This window comes from Centroberyx affinis, unplaced genomic scaffold (assembly GCF_046629955.1).
Source record: "Centroberyx affinis isolate AG114_WGS23_722 - 3 ecotype Tasmania unplaced genomic scaffold, CSIRO-AGI_Caff_v1 ptg002542l_1, whole genome shotgun sequence".
NCBI classification, from domain to species: Eukaryota; Metazoa; Chordata; class Actinopteri; order Beryciformes; family Berycidae; genus Centroberyx; species Centroberyx affinis.
In genome coordinates this window covers 62775-83436 of record NW_027280758.1, presented here as the reverse complement: position 1 = coordinate 83436, position 20662 = coordinate 62775, and the positions used below count along the sequence as shown (strand labels likewise).

The 20662-nt window shown below is 44.1% G+C and overlaps 1 protein-coding gene across 2 annotated transcripts in view; it reads right to left on the bottom strand.

Moving 5' to 3' along the window:
- The window catches only part of mark2b (MAP/microtubule affinity-regulating kinase 2b), a 50334-nt gene that overhangs the window by 12736 nt on the left and 16936 nt on the right, over positions 1 to 20662 (bottom strand). Inside the window, exons 2-16 of one of the 2 annotated variants that reach the window (XM_071534436.1) lie at positions 19724 to 19894; positions 17982 to 18035; positions 17026 to 17074; positions 16634 to 16699; positions 15875 to 15945; positions 15574 to 15630; positions 13176 to 13412; positions 11946 to 12065; positions 10818 to 10917; positions 10239 to 10375; positions 10002 to 10076; positions 9333 to 9384; positions 8223 to 8374; positions 5966 to 6060; positions 1615 to 1761 (exon numbers count right to left, since the gene is read on the bottom strand). In XM_071534436.1, the coding sequence (XP_071390537.1) occupies positions 1615 to 1761; positions 5966 to 6060; positions 8223 to 8374; positions 9333 to 9384; positions 10002 to 10076; positions 10239 to 10375; positions 10818 to 10917; positions 11946 to 12065; positions 13176 to 13412; positions 15574 to 15630; positions 15875 to 15945; positions 16634 to 16699; positions 17026 to 17074; positions 17982 to 18035; positions 19724 to 19894 (1583 nt within the window). The remainder of the gene's footprint in view (positions 1 to 1614; positions 1762 to 5965; positions 6061 to 8222; positions 8375 to 9332; positions 9385 to 10001; positions 10077 to 10238; positions 10376 to 10817; positions 10918 to 11945; positions 12066 to 13175; positions 13413 to 15573; positions 15631 to 15874; positions 15946 to 16633; positions 16700 to 17025; positions 17075 to 17981; positions 18036 to 19723; positions 19895 to 20662) is intronic. The other variant, XM_071534437.1, reaches the window with a different exon arrangement.

Sequence of the window (20662 nt, the reverse complement as noted above, 5' to 3'; positions counted from 1 at the left end):
AGCGAGTTAAAACCCACCTCCGGTCTGACAGAGGCAGAGGGAAAAACCTGTTCATCTTGTTCTTAAGCTCTAGCTGTTTCGAACAATTACGAGAGAATTATGAGAGGTTTGAAAGCGACTGATTGGCCAAAGACAAGGTGTGTCAGCGTCAGGCTAACCAGAGCCTTCTATAGACCGAGTTTGGCCAGTGCACTTTTCTGCGGAAACCGTCGGAGCTGCACAGTCCTACTTCACGACTGTTGCTAAGTAACTGGTGAGTCTATGCCAGCTGGTCTTAAAAATGTTGGGCATCTCACTATGGTGATGTTATAGTGGTAAATATATAGGTAAATACTTACAGCAAACACTTCTTTGCTCTAGAGAAGCCCATATTACAAGCTATAATACAACACAACTATCTATGGCTCTGAGTTAGGGTAAAGTAATGCAGTCAGTCTCTTTGTTGCTACACTGTTATGCTAAAAATTACCCAGGTTTCTGGTTCTGGCCTGCCATGAAAAGAAATGTCAGGGGATTTCTTTGGGATCCTACAGTAATACCATTTTAGCAGCATGTGTTCCTAAAAATATATTCATGCTACTACCCCCCACAAAAAAAGGAAAACAAGTGCAATATTTTCACAGATCATGCTTCTTAACTTCCCTCCTGTTCTACAGTTTCCCATGTAGCAAGCTGTGTGCTCCTTGCAAAAATAAAATGCCACTGAAGAACCTAACCTCTCAGTAGTCTGTCAGCCCATACAGAGGGGAAAGGCAGGAGAGGTTTGGAATATAGACAGTGTAAGTATAAACTTGGTGAATACATTTAGTCATGCTTGATGTTTCTGCTAAATAGCAAGAAAAATGTGTCCGATTAAACGAAATATCCAAACTGAAAATGTCTGACACATTTGAAAATAAATATGCGATACTGTAAGTTATAAATTGTGGAAATGTATTCTCTCCACTCATCGTCTTGTGTGTGTGTGTGTGTGTGTGTGTGTGTGTGTCTGGCTGTTGGCGAGCAGCACAGTATGTGTTAAACGAATACATCAACTCTTTGATCAGCTTCACAGTTGCGGAGCGAAAACGTTGCTAACCAGTTCCACTGTGTTTCCAATCTTCTCATTGGAAACACAATGGAAACAGTGAAAACTTTTTGTTTGCCAAAAGGTCAGCGCTCTGCCTAATCTAGCTGTGGCGGAAGGTTTCAGAGCCGACGAGTCTATCTATCCTTTCTTCATCTCTCCTTTTTCCTCTTTGACTTTCTCTTTCGTTCTCTCTCCATCTCTCTGAACATCCAGCTCTTGAAGGATGGAGGCAGATGATCTGTGACGAGTAAAGTGGTGCGTGTTGAAAGGGGCTGAGTGAGTCTGTGTGTTTGTGTCTTTCCGAGTGTGTGTGTGTGTGTGTGTGTGTGTGTGTGTGTGTGTGTGTGTGCGTGCGTGCGGTGTGTGTGTGTGTATGAGTGTATATGTGATTGTGCTTTTGCCTGTGTATGCATGATGTGTGTGTATGTATGCAAGTATGAATATTGGCTTGTATGATTACTTCTCTGTATGTATATGGGTTTGTGTGTGTGTGTGTGTGTGTGTGTGTGTGTGTGTGTGTGTGTGTGTGTGTGAGGGAGACTTGCCTGGGCCGCGGTGCGTGCAGGTCAGAGGGGCATGGATGATTGGAGGAGGACAGGGACTTGTGGTGGCGGGGGCGCGAGGAGGAGGAGGAGGAGGAGAGGACGGCAGCGGCCGAGGCGGTGGAGGCGCGGGAGCCCGGAGTGTTTAGGCTGGGAGGGAGGGGGGAGGGGGGAGGAGGAGGTGGAGGAGCGCCCCGCCCGACACACACACACACACACACACACACACGTAGATATACAGACGCAGACACGCCAACATTGGAGCCAGAGACAGACGCAGGACAAACAGTAATAGTCAAAGACACAAACACAGACACACAAAGTAAGACGCAATCACAGTCAAACACACACACACACACACACACAGAGACGACAGGCATTCAGACAGACACACACACACACAGAGACGACAGGCATTCAGACAGACACACACACACACACACAGACGACAGGCATTCAGACAGACACACACACACACACACACACAGGGCGGGGTTTGTGTGTAGGTGGACGGGGAGGTGAGGTGGAGCATGGTTAGAAGCAGCACTTGTCAAACACAGTAAGGGGGATGGGAGGAGGAAGGACAGGGAGAGAGGGGGCGGAGAGAAAAGGAGGACAGGATGAAGGATAGGAGGAAGTAGAGAGAAAGAGAGAGAGGAGAGGGGGGGAAAGTAGAAGCAAAAGTAAGGACTGGGACAGACAGTAAAAGCTGGTCTTTTTTGCTGGTGTCATTGTTTCAACACGGTTTATCACAGAGGCCAATCAAGGCCAGGATCAAAAGCTGACTATCTGTTCTTATGCTTTTCATCTTTTAATGTGAAAACATATCAACACTGTGGATGAACCAACAGCACAAAAGACCAACTTCAGCTCACTGTCTGTCTAAGGAGAACTGGAAACACTAGACTAAATAAAAACAACAACAAACAAGTCAGGTTACAGACATTCCAGACTTGTGCAGAGCAACGACCCTCGCAAAATTAGGAAGCATTAAGGATCAGGATCCCCCAGTGTTTTACTGGTGGGCTAATTTGCCTCCCTAGCAGTCCTTACATATTGGAAAAATAAGATTCCTAACACAGCTTGAGGTGGCTGGCTACGGTGTCGAATGGAGAAACCCTGATTATGTAGTTTCTCCAAATCCCCTTTCAGATTACAACATTTTATTAACATTGGGCCTGCAGGACTATTTCACCATTCTGTCTTCACGCTGTCATGAATCTGGCCTCCTTTGTAGGAAGTTGCCACAAACTACTGCCCAACTACTTTTCTGGGGAAAAAACATATTATACTGTAGATTCAGGATCTATGTGGCGTGTTGTAAGGATGAGACACACACCGTTTAGATCTACATTACAGGCAATTAGCTTACGCTCTTATCCAGATACGAGTGAGCAGGTTAGGTGTTGAGAGTCTTCCAATTAGCAAGTAGGTAGCAGGATCAGCATCTGCCACCCATACTTGTAGCATTGTAGGTTTTATGACCTTCTCTGGCTGTCGAGCACCTAACTGTTTCTCCCCCATCTTTCCTGCCCCTCTCCACTGTACACAATCTAAACTGTAACAGGAACCAAGAATATTTTAATGAATTATTAAGGCAAAAAAAAAGAAAAAATGCATTGAACTTTTTCTGAACCCTTTGTTTTCCGGTAAGGTTGCTACGGACTACCAGGCTCTGCACATTACTGATAGCTGTAACTTGACTTTATACACACACAAACACACACACACACAGTGGAGCATGTGGTAGAATACTAAACACAGTGAGAGACAGGGGAGAGTGGTACCAGAGAGAGAAAGGGAAAGAGAGGCGAGAGTTCGAGAGAGTGAGCTGAAGAGGGAGCAGAGGAGTGAGCAGAGAGAGAGAGAGAGAGAGAGTGGGGCATTTATAGAGGTCAACCAAACAGACTGCTAATTACACAGAAAAGGCACACATAGCTGAGAGAAAGAAAACACACACACACACACTTTCTGACAGGGATTAGCATGGCTAGTGATGGAAAAATAACCGCATTCACTGGACAACCTGGCGTGTGTGTGTAGCAAGAGTTTGAGCATGTGTGATATGTATGTTTAAGCTTGTGCATGTGTCCGTGAGTTTGTATGTGTAGGGCCTCTGTGTGTGTGTGTGTATGTGTAGACATTTTTGTGTATGTGTGAGTGTCTGTGCGAGTGTGTGTGTAAGCCTATTAAGAGGCAAGTCTGGGGACCTTATAGCTAGCGCCAGTAAGAGTTAATATTCCATCACAAGTCTTCCTAATCTCCTTAGAGAGAGAAGGGGGAAAAGAAAAGAAAAGAAAAGAAAAGAGAAGAGAGAGCAGAATAAAAAAAGACAAGAAAGAGAATGGGAGCAGGAAAAAGAAAGATAGAAAGGTGCCAAGTAAATGATGTAAAGTGATTTAAGATCCAGAGAGAGAAGAGGACAGACCCAGGGGGAAGAATACAAAGTGAGTGAAAATCAGAAAAACAAGGGGAAGAAAAGGAAAAAAAAAGGGAAAGAAGGGGAATGGGGGGGGGGGGGGGGGCGGGGTACAAGTATACAAGCCCAAACTTCAAAGCATTAATGGTGATCAAAAAAATAACTTCAAAATCAAAGCAGATGACAACCACTGGGTTAGCAGAGCTTACCGTAGCTAAGAGACCCACAGTACTATAAAAGCTACGCTGTCTCAAATGACCACATCATCGCCGTGTAGCGCTTTCATACTCCAGGAAGAAATTTCAATATAAATGATTCAAGACATACCAAGAATTTTCACGTGACAAAAAAATAAATAAATTCCTGGATGGAAGTAATAAAACATCTATTCCCAAGTAGGTCCTGCCCTGAAAAAAAGTTTGGAAACTACTGGTTTCAGTATTGGTGAATCATCATTTTTCATTTCTTTCTGATCTTCGCCCCAAATTTCTCAAGAGTAATAAGACTTTGCAGCCTCAAAGTTTATTCAATTTAGGCGTACTTGTTAAGGGAAGGGTCCTAGGAAGGGCGCTACGTAGGGAACAAGGGGGTCATTTGAGACACAAGAACAAGTAATAAAGCAGTAATGACAATGAATGCTACATAGTAGTAGAGGCTGTTTGGCATTATGGTTAATGCTTATGAATAGGCGCATGAAGCATATGGTCTGGTTTAAGCATGAGTGGCGCGCGCAAGTGTGTGTGTGTGTGTGAGGTGTACTCAGCATCAGAAGCTCACCCAGACCAGATCAAAGGAATACGCTTCACCATTGACTAGAATGGACAGCTAAATTTGGTGTATGTGTATGTGTGTGTGTTCGCTCGCATGTGTGTATTGCCTTAAACAGATAGAAAGACCACATCAAGCAAATCTAATATGGACAGAAAGGCAGAGAGCCGGAAGGATGAATTAGAATTAAGAATGAGAAAATGAGAAAGGGGAAAAGGGAGAGAAGATAACCCTAAACACGTTCCAATGAAAGAATAGCAGAGATAAAGAGTAGAGCTTGACATTCATGGCTGAGCCTAACAGGACCTGACTGTTACTCGGCTTTGGGTCAGACTGGAAATCAAAATAGTTTTAAAAAATACTGCTATTAGCAATTTATTATTAGAAGATTATTACCATTTTTTTTTACATTTATTGGGTTTGCACCCACTAAAACCTCTACCCTCCTACCCCTGGTTTGGGATTGGACAAAATAAATTTCAGGTTTGGTTCACCTGTGAGTTTGGGAAAGTCAAAGTCAAGTTTTATGATGAAGGGAAGGACAGAATATTATTAAAGGAAAAGACCAGAAAGGGTGGATGTAAGAGATGCAAGTACAAATGAGGCCGCTGTAAGTATGTCAGCATGTCTCAACCTGTATGTGTATATTTGTCTACTATTTGTGTGTGTGTGTGTGTGTGGGGGCACGGGTGCGGGCGCGCGTGGCCATCAAATCCCGCCATTCCTCTGACTGGCATGCGTCCACCGGCTCATCATGGGTAATCTGTAATCTACTGGAGGTCTGGCCTAAATCCCCGGGAGAGGCTGCTTTCCTTGCCCAGGAGGGCTCACCCCGCCCTGGGGGACGGCTGCGGGCCTCCCTGGGCCAGCTGGCAGAGCGCTAGGAAGCACCAGCCAAGGCCCGGGATTCAGTCACTGAGACAGTTGTGGGACTGGTTCATTCACAAACTAGGGTGTGTGTGTGTTTTTAAGTGTGTGTTACTGAGAAACTAGCACCGACTCACAATGACTGCTTCGGCTGCCAATTGCAGACAAACAGGTAAGAGAGAGCGTGTGTGTGTACGAGTGTGTGTGGGAGTGCTTGTCCTTGACGTTCTGAATACCCAAGCACAGCTTATTTTGTGTCTGTGTGTGTCTGTGTGTGTGTGTGTGTGTGTGTGCGGTTACCTGTCCTTGCCATTCTGGATGCCCTGGCCCAGCGTGGCTCTCTCGGTCAGAGGAGAGTTCCTACTGCGACCTGTACCTGTGGACAGGATGCTATTCTGAAGGGAGAGAGGGAGAAGAAGAGAGGGATGTTAGAGATGAAGAAAAACAAAGAGAGGGGGATGAGAGGGTAGAGGAGGACAACGAAGGTTACCGACAGAGACAGGAAGAGTTAAAGAGAGAGAGAGAGACCAGCGCAGTAGAGGGATGGATGAGAAAACTAGTTAGAGAGAGAAGGAGGGATTGGAGGGTGAGTCAATGAAGGAATGAGGGATCACAGGAGAGAGAGAAGGTTAAACATGGAGTTTAAGTGAGTGGCCGGTTGTTTAGAGAAGCCAACTAGTAATCTGATGGCCGCTAGTTTGATTCCTGCCATCAACAGTGACCAATTATTCCTGGAACGCCCTTGGGCAGGACTCTCACTCACCAAGGATGAGTAACATTAATTACCCAACGTTAATTAAATCTTCTCTAAATAATGGACACAGACCATTTCCTGTAATGTATCAGTGCTGTTTTTCTGTAGCTTGTAAAAATAAACATAATCCCAAAATTCCAACAGAACAGGAATTCGTATTCAGCTCTTCAATTCAAGTCAATTATTGACATTAAACTGGTACAATTACATATTACACAAATTCTACAAAAAACATTTTAGGTATATCTGTGAGATTGACATGAAACACCAGGAGCTGCTTTTCTATCCCTTCTATGTGTTCTTAATCAGTGCCGGCAAATATACATTTTACACTGAATTATTTTAAATGCAGTTGCAAATGCAGTTTGGAGTTGCATTGAGTGAATAGAAGTCACAAGCTAAGCCAAACATCTAATGCCGCAGCGTCTGCCACACCATGGATTTGTGTGTTTGTAAGTGTGTGTACATATCAACAAACTAGCCTCATTTTGTTAACAAAACAATGCTCACCTCAATGTCTGCAACCTCTGTATTTGCATACTTGTGTGTGTGTGTGTATATATACAACTGTGCTTTTGTGCTTCTATATTGGTTGCCTATGTGCTTGTGCGTGAGTATGTGTGTGTTGGGACTTTAAATAAGCTTTATCTAGAATTATGAAGAAGGAAAAACCAAGGCACTCTTCCTCTATAAAAAAAATGCCTTTAATAGGGTGGCGTACCAACAAGGAAACCCAAAAACATATTGGCCACATCTGTGCAATTCGGCTGAGAGCCTTCATCAGAGTGCACTTATTTAAAATTTTTTGATAGAGGAAGAGTGCCTTGGCTTTTCCTTCTTCATGATTTTGTATTCAGAGCCCTGTCAAATGAACATATTCTAATTATTGTACTCCTTTTCAACAGTACTCCTGACAGTGTGTCATTCTTCCTGGATTAAGCTTTATCCACATTCATAAACCCATGGCATTGGTTTGATGTGTGTGTGTTTGAGAGGGAGAAAGTGAATGATGTTACACTGGGAGAATGTGTCAGAAGAGGGGTTTCCATCCAAGTATTTTTATTATGTGAATTGTGTTTTATTGAATTAGAAAAAGAGAGTGGAATTGGCACATTTCGATAGAATGTACTCAATATCACAAAAAAAAGTGTTTGTAGTCGCTCAAGGCAGAAAGTTTTTTGTCAATAAAGAATATATGCAATAAATGTCAATGAAAATGCATTAGTTGAATAGTTGATGACATTGGATTGTAACCCATGTATGGCCATTAGTCGGTGCATTACAATATAGCAAAGTGCATTTCTTTGTTTTCATCTTTGGATAGCATGAAATATGGCTAACATTAGCTTGGCATGAAAGAACAACAAGTTTCCAAACACTAATCAATTCTTGAAATACTCTGTCTGGTGGATGTGTTTTTCTATCCATTCACATTCAGGAAATCCATTTATTCACTTCAACACATCTGATGGAAACTTGCCTAATTTGCATTTTTTCCCCTAACATTTCACAAGTTGGCTTATAATACGCTGAACAGTTAAAAAGGAAACATAGCCAGTGTGTATTTGTGCATCTATGTGGATCTGTATCAGAGAGCATGTTATTGAAGTATGTATCAGTATCTCTGTGCATGTAGCTGTGTGTGGGAATCAGTGTTTTAAGTGTGCATCTGTGTGTCTGTATTTGGTAATGTTGGTGACCAAGGAAGCACATTATATTGATGCACTCCATTTATTTTGTTCTAGATAAGCGTGTCATCTAAACGCGAAATGTAACGTAAGTGGTGTGTGTGTTTGGTCTCACGGTGGAGGGCGTGGCGCTCTTCTTGCGGTCGGAGGAGACCAGTGGGCTGGCCGGCACCTTGGTGGTGGAGCTGCCTGACGAACCCTTCCTCCCAGAATCCTCCACTGCACTCCGGTTGTCTCCCTGACCCCCCCTCTTAGAGTAGGAGGAGCCTGGAGAGAGAGAGAGAGAGAGAGAGAGAGAGAGAGAGAGAGAGAGAGAGAGAGAGACAGAGAGAGAGAAGGGGGGCAGAGAAAATATGGACAGAGCAAAGAAAAGAGGACGAAAGGGAGAGAGAAAAGGTCACAAGGAGCATGACAGATGAGAAAGAAAGAAATAAAGAAAGAGCATCAGACATGCCATCATTTAATGGCCAAGACCCTTTGACTTGTCCCCGTTCCTGTCTCTTCCATCATCCTCTGCTCTGTCTCTCATTTGTCTTCTTTCCTTTCATTACTCTATTCTAATAAAAATCTGTCTGCCCCTCGCTTGTGGCTTTCCTCTGTTCAATCCCCTCTGCCAGCCCTCCGCCCTCAACTCAATCTTGTCTACCCTCCCCTCCACATCCCCCACCCCTGCCTTTAATCCAACATACATCAAGCCCACCCTGCTCAGCCTATCACCCTTCTATCGTTCTTTGGCCAAATTCTCTCTTCCTTTTCCCTCCTTTCCACAGAGTGACTACAGTTTCCACAAATTTAAGAACTTTTAAAATCTGTTTAATGTCCGTTTTGACCTATTTCATACCAAAAATAAGCAGAAATCGTTAAAAATAGTCGCAGAATCAAAGTATACATCCCCTCAACCAGGAGTGCACCAAAAAGGCTATATTTGTAAAAACTCAAAGGCAACATTTAATCATATTTACAACCTTTAAATTCAACTCCTATTGCAGCATACAGTGGGTTTGAAATTAAATGATTCAATTTAAAAAATGTATAGACTTTTTAAGAACCTGCAGGTGCCCTATTTCCATCCCTCCTGACACATGGCCACCTCAGTCTGATCCCCATCTCCTTTGCCCATTCCACTCCAACACACACACACACACACACCGGCCCTCACCTCTCCACCCCTCCCTCTGTCCTCCCCTCCCCTCCATCCCTCCATTCCAACACACACCAATCTCACCCTGGTCGGTGGCTCTGCGAGGCTTCTGGTTGGACGACACGCTGCGCTGTACCTTGGAGAGGCAAGACAGATATGCAAGTCAGTGTGTGCTTATGTGTGTTTCAGAGCGTCTACACACACATTCAGATGTAGACAAACCAAGTCCAGCTAACCAGCTCTTGTGCTAGAGGGGCAAGACAGATTCAGGGGTCCCTGTGTGTGTGTTAATGTCTAAGTGTGTGTGAAAGCTCTGTGCCTTAGGGATACAAGACAGGTCAGAGAGTGTTTGTGTGTGTTAAGAGCCATCGTTTATCTATGGCTTTGTATTTGGTTCAACTAGGAGCACTGAGATCTATGCATCTTAAAACTAGGAAAGACTTGAGTGGGATAGGAAAGATGCACTGCATTTGAAAATGGGTTGCTCAATTCTGGGAAAACAAAAAACACCCAGCCTCCTCATTAGTGACACCTAGACATCAGCTACATCAAAGTAGCCTCCCGGACTAGTTTTTGGTAAAAGAATGTGGTTAGGACCAGGTCGGTGTACTCCACCTCCTGTCAGAGTAGAAGGCTGATGGCACGAAATCCCTTTTGAAATCCTTTTGAGGTTTGTTGTTGTGTTTGAGGGACAGAGCTAGGAACGAAGGGGGGCAGTGTATGTGTGAGGGAGAGTCTGTGTTCTCGCTGTACCTTGTGAGGCGGGGAGGGGGCGTTTATGTTGCTTACATCACTTCCTGGGCGGGGCTTGAGCGAACCTTCATCCAGCTGAGAAAAAAAAACGGCAACAATACATCTGAATGTGTGTGTGTGTTTGTGTGTAAGGAGGAGATAGAGAGCCTCTGTGTGGGGGTAAAGCAGATATTAAAAACAGAGTGCAGATAGTGTGTGTGTTACGCTGTGCATTAGTGTGTGTGTGAGACAGTGTACCTCAGAGTTCCTATAGTCCAGCAGCAGGTACGTGGCCATCACATCGTTGTACTTCTGGTTCACCAGAGAGTCCTGGATTTCCTCCTGAGAGAAGCCCATCTGCAGCATGATGTCTGCATACACACACAAAAACAAATCTATAATAAGAATAAAGAACAACTTAAGTCATTAAGACATAATACACATAAACAAAAAGCTCAAGTTGTCCTTGTGAGTGAATGTCTGTGTGTGTAAGTGAAAAAAGAACATCTGTACTCGAGTGTGTGTGTGTGCTGATGTGCATGCTTATCAGGGAGGGAAATAAACACCAGCCAGCAGCCAAAATTTATCATCCTTGGATATTGCCCAGTAGGTAGTAGTTTGTCAATACCAGCAGCCACTTGGCAGGTGTAGCTGAAGTCTGCTGAAGATCTATTATACTCTAACATCCATTTAGACTGGTAAAAATTCATATCGGCTAAGGAAATGTTTTCAATTCACCCTTCCACTGTGGCAGGTAGGGAGAAATGTGGTGTGTGTGTGTGTGTGTGTGTGTGTGTGTGTGTGTGTGTGTGTGTGTGTGTGTCTGTAAATGCCTACCTGTCCTCTTGGGGTCCTTATAGTCTGGCTGGGGTTCGATGTAGGGTTTGAGTTCCTCCTCCTCATGACCCACGTTCATCCACCGGTCCCTCATTATCTGCTGCTGGTACAAAGCCACGGACAGACGAGGAGAGGAGAGGAGAGACAAAAATAAAGTTAGCAAAACAGTTGAATGCAGGATGCATGTTTCAGCTGCAGCAGTTGTGCATAAGTTGAAAAACAGCCTAGTTGTAACATTAGTGACTACAATGTCGATGTTGATTTACACACTACTAGAATACAAGAGGTTGCACCATTAAAACACAATCTAACTGTAAGTAAGATCTAAATACTTGTGCAAACCCTAAGGCAGATGTAAATGAACCAAAGTCCCACTGACAGTAAAGCTCGAGTTTTTCTGCACAGCATTTTTGCAGTGCTGCCATGTCATTTTGCAACTCAAGCAGAGAGAGGATCAAACAGAAATTCTGTTTATGTATCTGAAATATAAATGGGGATCTAGGTAACTTCCAAGTGGCACCTGCAACTCAGCAAGGTAAAGCGAGCGGTAAGCATGAAGATAGAGCTATATAGCTGATTGTTGTTTTGCTATCCATGCGAGCAATAACCTTCTGTCCAAACTAGTTAGCATCTGACTACTTCTGGTGCAACCACATTTAGTAACTCCTAAATCACAAACTAACAAGTATCTACTATGCCTCTAGTAGGGCCTTTACACCTCGGCAACAAACTCACACATAGCTGGTGCAACCAAGCCTGGTATATACTACTGTGTGTGCTACATTCTCCATTATGTTAGTGAATATAGTGTTAATCTTACAGTCACTGGTGTAACTATTGGGCCAATGAAATACAGTTGACCTATTTTTAGGGTGACAGCAAGTTTTATCAAAGTTTTTGAGACCTATTTCAAGTCAAAACAAAACCTTGCATTTGAAATAAATGAGAAAATGCACCAACGCACCACGAAACCACAACTGACCGACTAACTGAACTGTATTCAAGACATTTTAAGGCCTTGAGTTTAGCTACTGTGATTCATGACACTCTAAACCTTTTTTCGGTCCTGCAGTCATCTATCTTGTAACCTGTAACCTGTGTGTTCTGCATGTGTGTGTGAATGTGTACCTCAAGGCTGCCTCTCTTGGAGGGGTTCAGGATGAGGAACTTCTTGAGCAGGTTCTCGCAGTCTGTGGACATGTAGAAGGGAATCCTGTATTTACCACGCAGCACGCGCTCTCTCAGCTCCTGGAGACAGACAAGCGTGTAGAAAGTCAACACCAGACTCCAGATATCCACCTCCGAAAACACAGATGCGCACACACACACACACACACACCTCTCTCACAGGGTGGGTAGGTGGGGGATCTATGAAGCATACAGTGTTAATATCTTTATTCTGCTATTCAAATAATGATGGACTTGACTAGCCATCACTTCTACACATCTACCATATAGGAGTTACCTTTTTTTGGAGAGTGTAGGTCTACTGTAGCCAAATAGAATCTGCGTCTCAGCAGCTATCCATAGATGACCTCATCTCCAACATTTATATCAGTGACATTGCTTCATGTATCCACTATTTTATTTACCGACATGGTGATAAATGACTAAACTAAGCAAAATCTTGCTATTTATATACATTTATATGGCTCAAAGACGCAACAGACCGCTGCGTAGTCCAACAAAAACAGAAGTCATGCGTATCTCCAAAGCGGCGGCTCAGATCCGGCTCCGTTTCAGATCCGGCAACGTGCTACGTCAGGGGATCAGGCTGCATCAAACTAAATGGCTGCGTATCTGATCCGACCCTTCCGACACAAACAGACGGAACAGAAACACTTCTGGTGTCGCTGAGCCGTGATGAGGATTGCATTGGCCAAGTTGCTGCTGCCACATTAGCTGACCGTCACAGTCCGATCTGATTTTTAGTTTTGTAACATACACCTAATTACAAATGGGTTACCATCTCAACTTATTGCACATGCTACGTTTCAACCTTGACCTCTTTATTCAGTATGTGTTTGCACTTGTAGTGTGATGCAAGTGAGCACTGACTGGGTGATAGGTGCTGTGAATAATGGATAATGGTCATTATAGTTCACTAACCCACTTTCAGCCAGGTTTGAATGTCTACTTAGAGGATCACAACATCCGAAACGCATTAAAAACAAACATTTACTTGGGCGGGCCGCCCAAACATAATCACTGCATGGGAAACACACGCACACTTTCTCAACTAGGTTCTGCCCTTCGTAGGGTAGGTAGAGGGTGCAGAATCCAGCATGAAGAATATGACTACCACCCCCAGAATCCAGACATCCACTTTAACAAGAAAGACACACTCCTCTTTCTGACCTTGAGGTTCTGTCCGTCGAAGGGCAGCGAGCCGCTGACCAGTGTGTAGAGGATCACCCCCAGGCTCCAGACGTCCACCTCGGGCCCGTCGTACTTCTTGCCCTGGAAGAGCTCCGGAGCGGCGTAGGGCGGGGAGCCGCAGAACGTGTCCAGCTTGTTCCCTAGGGTAAACTCGTTACTGAAGCCAAAGTCGGCTATCTTGATGTTCATGTCTGCATCCAGCAGCAGATTCTCCGCCTGGAGACAGACAGAGAGAGCAGCAGGGAGAGAGAGAGAGGGATGAAAGGAAAGGGAGAAAGATGTATAAAGATTTAGAGAGGGGTGGAAGGAAGCAGGGAACGAGATGGATGGAAAAAGGGAGAGAAGAGGGAAAGAGAAGGGAGTGATGTATATTAAGACATAGATGAGAAAGTATTGTAGGACTGACCCACAGAGTCAGGTTGCTTTTTCCTGAATACTGCAATTGCCATATAAATGCAAAATACACAATGAGAAAATGAAAGACAAACGCTTAGGACTTTCTCTGTGTGATATGATAATGTGTGATATTTTATGAATCCGCATAGGGAAATCCTCTTTTCTCTTGCCTCCCTCCACAGGGAGGTCAGAGGTCAGGCTCAGCTACAGAGCAGCAGCCCTGAAGCTGGTAGGGATTCAGTGTCTTACTCAAGGACAATTCAGCAGGGCGGCTGCTTGCAACACAGGGCTTAAACCCAGGTTCTCTAACTGAAGGACAGACTTTAACCACTGGGACACCCTGCCGCCTTTAATGCTGTGTGAAAAAGACAAAGACGTTCTCTGACATGCAACTTCATTTGTAGGCCAGGGATTCAGATTGCTGTCTGAATCACCTTCATCTCTGACTTCAAAAAAACCCTGCAAGCTAAGAGTAGGGATTTTCAAAGTAACGTCCCGGGTCATGCAGGTAGCAGACTAGGGGCAAAGAGGGCGACCACAGTTAATTCCTGCGTGCGCGTGTTTGTGTGCGTGCATGTGCGTATCCTTATTCCTAAACTAAGCCAGTGAGCAGGGAGGCTGGGGTTGCCTAGCAACAGGTGCGCTCTCCTTTTCACTTGCTCCGAATGCACGCTCTGCGGCTGTGTGTGTGAGTGTTAAGTAGAACACTATGACATCATCTCCAGGCTCTGACCTAAGAAACAAATGCACACCGGCATGCATGACAACACTCAAACACACACATTAAATGCCAAGACACTATAAAGGCAGGTATTTCTAGCTAAAATAATAGCCTCCACCTTGGATATATGGAAAACACAAACAAACAATTCACTGATTTAAATATTTCTAGTATAGACTATATGTTGTAGATAGTATAGTTATGAGCATTATATATTCTATATTAGTAACATATATGTTAGATGACAACAGCAGTATAAGCTTCATATTGAACCATACAGCTGTCAGTTTCTGTACATTATTGCAGCAATTCTTCAGCTTTTTCAGCCCGGGACCCAAACAGAGTAGATTTAGTGTCACTGTGAAAGCCAGGCTTGTCAAAACACACTCCCGCAGCTTATGACCTACTACTGGCAGGCCTGTGACGGATTTCACATCACAACCCACAGATTAAGAGTGATTATAATAATGTGCAGGATGGTACACATTACAATAATGAGCATTGTCCGTCCTGCAGAAACCTCATATCTCCAACTCTGCCTTTTTTTTGTTATCCCCAAAGTGTAGAGAACATTTCATGACCTTGGTCCTGAGCTAAATCATTGAAAACGCATACCAAAATGTCAAAAATGCACAGGCCTCAATGGAGAAAATCAACCTGCTGACTTCCTGGAGATGAGGTTTCTGTATGGTTATTGTAACAGTAATCACGATAATGTCCTGTCTACAGGTCAGCCTGCTGGCACAATAAGAGGATTTACAACTCTGCATAATGCTGTGAAACAAACTGACCCGGAAGCATTAGATCGTTGTGTGTGTGTGTGTGTGTTGTTAAAATTTTGGTGCCTACTAATCCGAATCAAAGAGAGGGAGAAAAACAAATGAGAGACAGACGGAGAGACTGGGACATTAGGGACGACAACGGGACAAACACATAGATATATATGCAGAAAGGTGGGGTGTGTGTGTGTGTGTGTGTGCGTGCGTTTAAGCCCCAGCCTCAGAAGAGGAGCATTAAATCATCTTTGTGATTAACCTCTGGGTCACCTATTCAGCACTCATGGGGGCGGGATTTCATCTCAGAAGAGTCAAATCATATGAAGATTAATGCAGAGAGAGAGAGAGAGAGAGAACAAACCTCTGTGATGAAAAACAAGCACAAGAAGGGCACGAATGGGGTGTGTGTGAGTGTGTGAGAAGCTAGGTCAAAGTCAAGCTTTGATGCCCAGTGTAACTCAATAGTGTTTGTGTGTGTCCTCACCTTGAGGTCTCTGTGTACTATACACTTCTGATGGCAATACTGCACCGCTGACACAATCTGGAGAGAGAGAGAGAGAGAGAGAGAGAGAGAGGAGACAGGGGGGCGTTTAAGTAGAAAGACAATGAATGAAAGGGATTGAGAGCTCTTCATTAGGATTTCATCAAGAAAAAATCGTGAGCACACCCACACTCAACTCCACTCGGACACATAGACACCATACACTCACCAACACACACAGACAATACATTCTTTTGATCTCTGTCAAACACAGAAAATACATCATATTCTCTAATACACATACCTGTCTGAATTTGGCACGGGCCTCCTTCTCCTTCATCCTGCCATGGGCCACCAAGTAATCAAAGACCTCACCTGGACAAAGAGAGGAGGAAGAGGTGAGGAGCATTAGTGATGGCACCTAAAGGTGGTCTTTTTAAATTCCAAGTAGTGGGACAGTGAGCTAAAGTTGTTCTTTTTAAAGCCTAAATATTGAGACAGGCTTTAAAATTACCAACTTTAGCTCACTAAATATTGAGACAGTGAGCTGTCCCCAAGCTGGTCTTGTTTGCTGGTGTCATTGTTTCACAGAAGCCAATTAATACCCATACTTAGAAGTTGACAGTCTATTATCCATATTGCATTGTTAATCAGCTGACAGTAAAATAGATGTAGTGACCCATGAATTCCCCTTTTGTCTGCATCTACATCAGGGTATTTATCAAGCGCTTCAGAGTAGCAGAAATGGATAATGGGGGAGATGTAACTGATGAAAATGGTCAGTTTTTCATTGCAGTACTTTTTATATTCACAATGTCAATGGTTTGGCTTAATCCCACAGTCACGAATGAAAGTCAGTGGCCAATTATCAAAATACATAAATAAAACCAGAGATACGGAAAATTCTGACAACAACCCTAAGGACAAACTATATAAAAGAGACTGTAGCTTGAGGGGGGAGGGACATTTTTCGGTGGTGGGGAACCATTCGTCTGCAACACACACACACACACACACAGAGTCAAGCCTCAGGGGGAATGATTTCAGAGCGACACGCACTTACCTCCACTAGCGTACTCCATTACCAGGTACAAAGTCTTCTCTGTCTCTATCACCTCAAACAACTTGACTGGAGGTGGAGAGAGAAAGGGAAAGGTAGGGGATTGGAGGGGACGGGGTGGAGGAAGTGCGCGGGAGAGGTGGGAGGAGGTGGAGTAAAAGGAGAGGGAGAGAGATGAGAGAGTGAAAGCAAAAGGAGAGACGGCGATAGAGAGAGGGGGGGGGGGGGATACAGAAGCATTATTATCATTCAACTTGAGCGTCTGACCTTGAAACACCAAGTCACGTACACTCTAATTTGAAAAGGCCCGGCGGTCTGGGTGGACTCGCGTCAGGCTGGAGCTGATTCTCAATGAATGATGATGGAGAGGAGACCTGCACTTCAGAGTGACTCACCTATGTTGGGGTGATTCAACAGCTTCATGATCCTCACCTCCCGGAAGAGCTGGGAGGAGGGAGGCACAGGGAGAGCAGTGTCAGATACTCTGCCCAGTGTGTGTGTGTGTGTGTTGTTGTGAGTGTTCGTCCACATTTATATTATGTCTTTGTGTGAGAATGAATAATTTGTACTTGCATGTGCATGCTCTTTGTCAGGGTGGGTGTGTGTGTGTGTGTGTGTGTGTGTGTGCCCGTGTCCATTCATAGTTACATCACCTTCATGTGGTGGCATTGCATGTGCAAATGGTTTTGCTTGTGCATACTGTATCTTAGTGCGTGTGTGTGTGTGTGCGTGTGTGTACCCGTCCGTGGTTGCATCATATTTATATGTTGGTGACACTGTGTGTATATACTTTGCATTTGCTTGTGCACACTCTATATAAGGGTGTTTGAGTATGTGTTCACATTTATTATTGCATTTACGCGGTAGCATTATGTGAGTGTGTCTCTATGTGAATGTCTCTGCTACGTCGTTGCATTTTCTCATCGTGCGCTCTGTGTGTGCACAAGTGTGTATTCTGTCTTATGTCTGTTGATGCACGAGTGTTCAGTGTGTGTATGTGTTCAATGTGCGTGCGTGCGTGGTTAGAGTGTGCGCATGTAAGTGGACAGACCCCACCCTGCCACGATGAAAGGAAGTAATTGCAGCTTGTTTCCTGTAATTAAAACTCTCTCTGAAAACTAGACCACTTCAGAGAGAGAGAGAGACAGAGAGAGAGAGAGAGAGACAGAGAGAGAGAGAGAGAGAGAGAGGGACAGAGAGAGAGAGAGAGAAAGAGAGAGAGAAGTGGGGGAGGAAGAGTGTCTTGAAAATGACTTCTGAGAAAAGGGATATGAGGGATTGAGGTTTGAATACTGCGCGTGTGTGTGTGTGTGAGAGAGAGAGAGAGGGAGAGAGAGACCGAGAGACCCACCTTCTGCAAACTGGAGGAGTTGAGCTGTGTCTTATCAATGATCTTTACAGCCACCTGGGAGCAAAACAACCACATATTGATTTATTATTACACATTTATTCATTTATTATATACTGTGGCTTGTTGCAAACTCAAACCTACACACAGTAACAGATGTGAGCACACTTCTGGCTAATATGACACATCACACACAAATACATGAGCACATAGCGCCGCAATGACACACACACAGGCACACACAAACACAAACGATACAATCTCAGCAGCATTAAGTGATAAACACACAATCACAGCAGGCGAGAGTTGCATAATAGGGTAGAATGAACACACACACACACACACACACACACACACAGCTGAAGCATGGCTTATACCCATGCCATAATGAGGTCTATAGTTCATAATCCAACAGTGGACACCAGCAAGGGAGGCAAAGAGAGATAAAACCAGAGAGAAAGCAAAAGAAAACTGAGACATAAAAGAATAAACAGAAGAATTGAGAAACACAGAGTGGGAGAGATAGAGAGTGAGAGTCAGAAAAAAAAGAGAAAGAGACATGGAAACACAGTGAGAGAAAGGATACAGAGAGAATAACAGATTCAGACAGAAAGAAACAAGGACAGAAAAATAGAGGTCTGCTTCTCTCGCCCATTTTTGTCTTTCACTCTCAACCAGCTCTCCTTTCTTTCACTCCTCTTTCTGGTTGTGCTGGTCTGTCTAACTCCTTCATGCCCTCTGACTCTCCCTTGTTTTCTCGGTGTGTGTGTGTGTGCCAGCGAGTCACATGGAGTGTTATCAGCGTGTCAGGCACAGAGCTGTCACACATTGACAGAGCCCGCCCACCCGTCTCTCTCTCTCACACACACAGACCAAGAGTTGACTTGACTGGGCCCCAGACAGAGCCCAGCATGGGCTCACTGCAGACACAGCTTTTCCTTTAAAGAGACAGTCCACCAAGTTACGTCACATCTGGAATTCACAGTAAGCCGGAGACATTTGGGCTTCTCTGTTCAAGCTGACAATGGTGATCTAATCTCCTGTAGCAGATGCATCGTCTGCGAAGCCTCGCGAGCCACCGGCCAGACCTGCCGAGTGTATCGCAGCATGAACCCCCTCTGTCCCAGACAACCAGGGTGGCAGATTAACTCGAGCCATCAGCCAAACGCTGGGAAATTTTGACGGCGCCTGGTAGTAGACTTTGTCTGAACTCTACTTTCTACCACTTTGGCCAGTAAAGAACTATCGTCTGCTGCTTCTCTTCTACTCTAAATATTATATTTTTGGAGGTAAAGTAGTCACTGGTTAGTGGCTGGCCTAGGTGAATTTTGGAGTCCATTGGTCACTTAAACAGATGGACAAAGAGGTAAAGTTTCCAGACCTGCTGACAATTTCACACGGGAGTGTGGCCACCTAGTTTTAAGCTTAACAGACAAACCAAGCTGAATTTTTGTCTGACTTTACTTCAGTGGACAAAGGGTTAAAGTTTCTACATTTGTCTTGCTGCTGCCTTAAAAAGGCCTTCTTAGCACTGCTGGTGTTTGTCATTGAAACAACAACACTGACAAGCCAGTTTCTAGTTAAATGAAGTGTCAATGGAAAAGCATTTCTCCAGAACGTGACAAGTGCTTAGTAACTAAAAATAAAAGACTGAAGTTGAGAATGTCAAGGTGACTTTGTAAGTGGATCCAAAGGATAGGTTAGGGCTCAATCCACACTAGCATGGTGTGTGTGTGTGTGTCTACCTCTTTGCCGGTGAGGACGTGTCGTGCCAGCTTGACCTTGGCGAAGTTGCCCTTGCCGATGGTTTTCAGTAACCGATAGTTGCCGATGTGCGGCTGGTCGTCCGTCGTGGTCGTGGCGACGGAGTTCCGACATCGCGGCATGCCTGAGCGGCCGGACGACGATTTGGAGTCCTGCAAAGGGAGGAGGAAAGATTTAACCATGGGGGGACAAGACTGCTACATCACTTCTTCATTTAATAAGCAGAATACAGCGAAAAGTGACAGGAAAGATGGGAGAGAGCGAAAGAGAGAGGATGACATGGGGCAATTTATTTGTAAAGCACTTTTCAAAACAAAGTTACAAAGTGCTGTGAAGAAACTAAAATCAAACAAACTTGACTGCAAGCTGCAGTAATGACACTTGTTTACAGACTATACAAGCAGAAACTGACAGTTTAAAATCAACATTACAAAGCAATATATCAAATACAAAATAGATATTATATATATTTATTACTATATATTTTTCAAATTGGCCAATCTTTCAAAAAGTTTTTTTAAAAAGGATTGTGTATAGGCTATTCTTGAGTATACCAGCCCTAATGGTAAAAGCCAAAATGCCTTCAGTTGTGATTCTAGACTTAGTCTGTAGACCTAAGGCTCCACTTGCTTGTAGGGTGTTAAAAGATCTGCAATATAATCTGGTGCCAGGATTAAGATGAAGATTTAGACCTTTTGGAATGGACAGCCAATATCGACCAGGATCTCCCTGGCTTCTGGAGAGGCTTAGATGGCTAAAATACGAGTGGGTTGGATTTTGTACAAGCACAGAGAGGTGAGGAATCTCTTATCACTCAACACACTGTGTGAGAAAAAAAATAAAGCTACTGGAACCCAATCTGAAGCGCTAATGGGAAGAAAATATGCACTTGGAGCTCATTCAACAGCCATCAGCAAAGA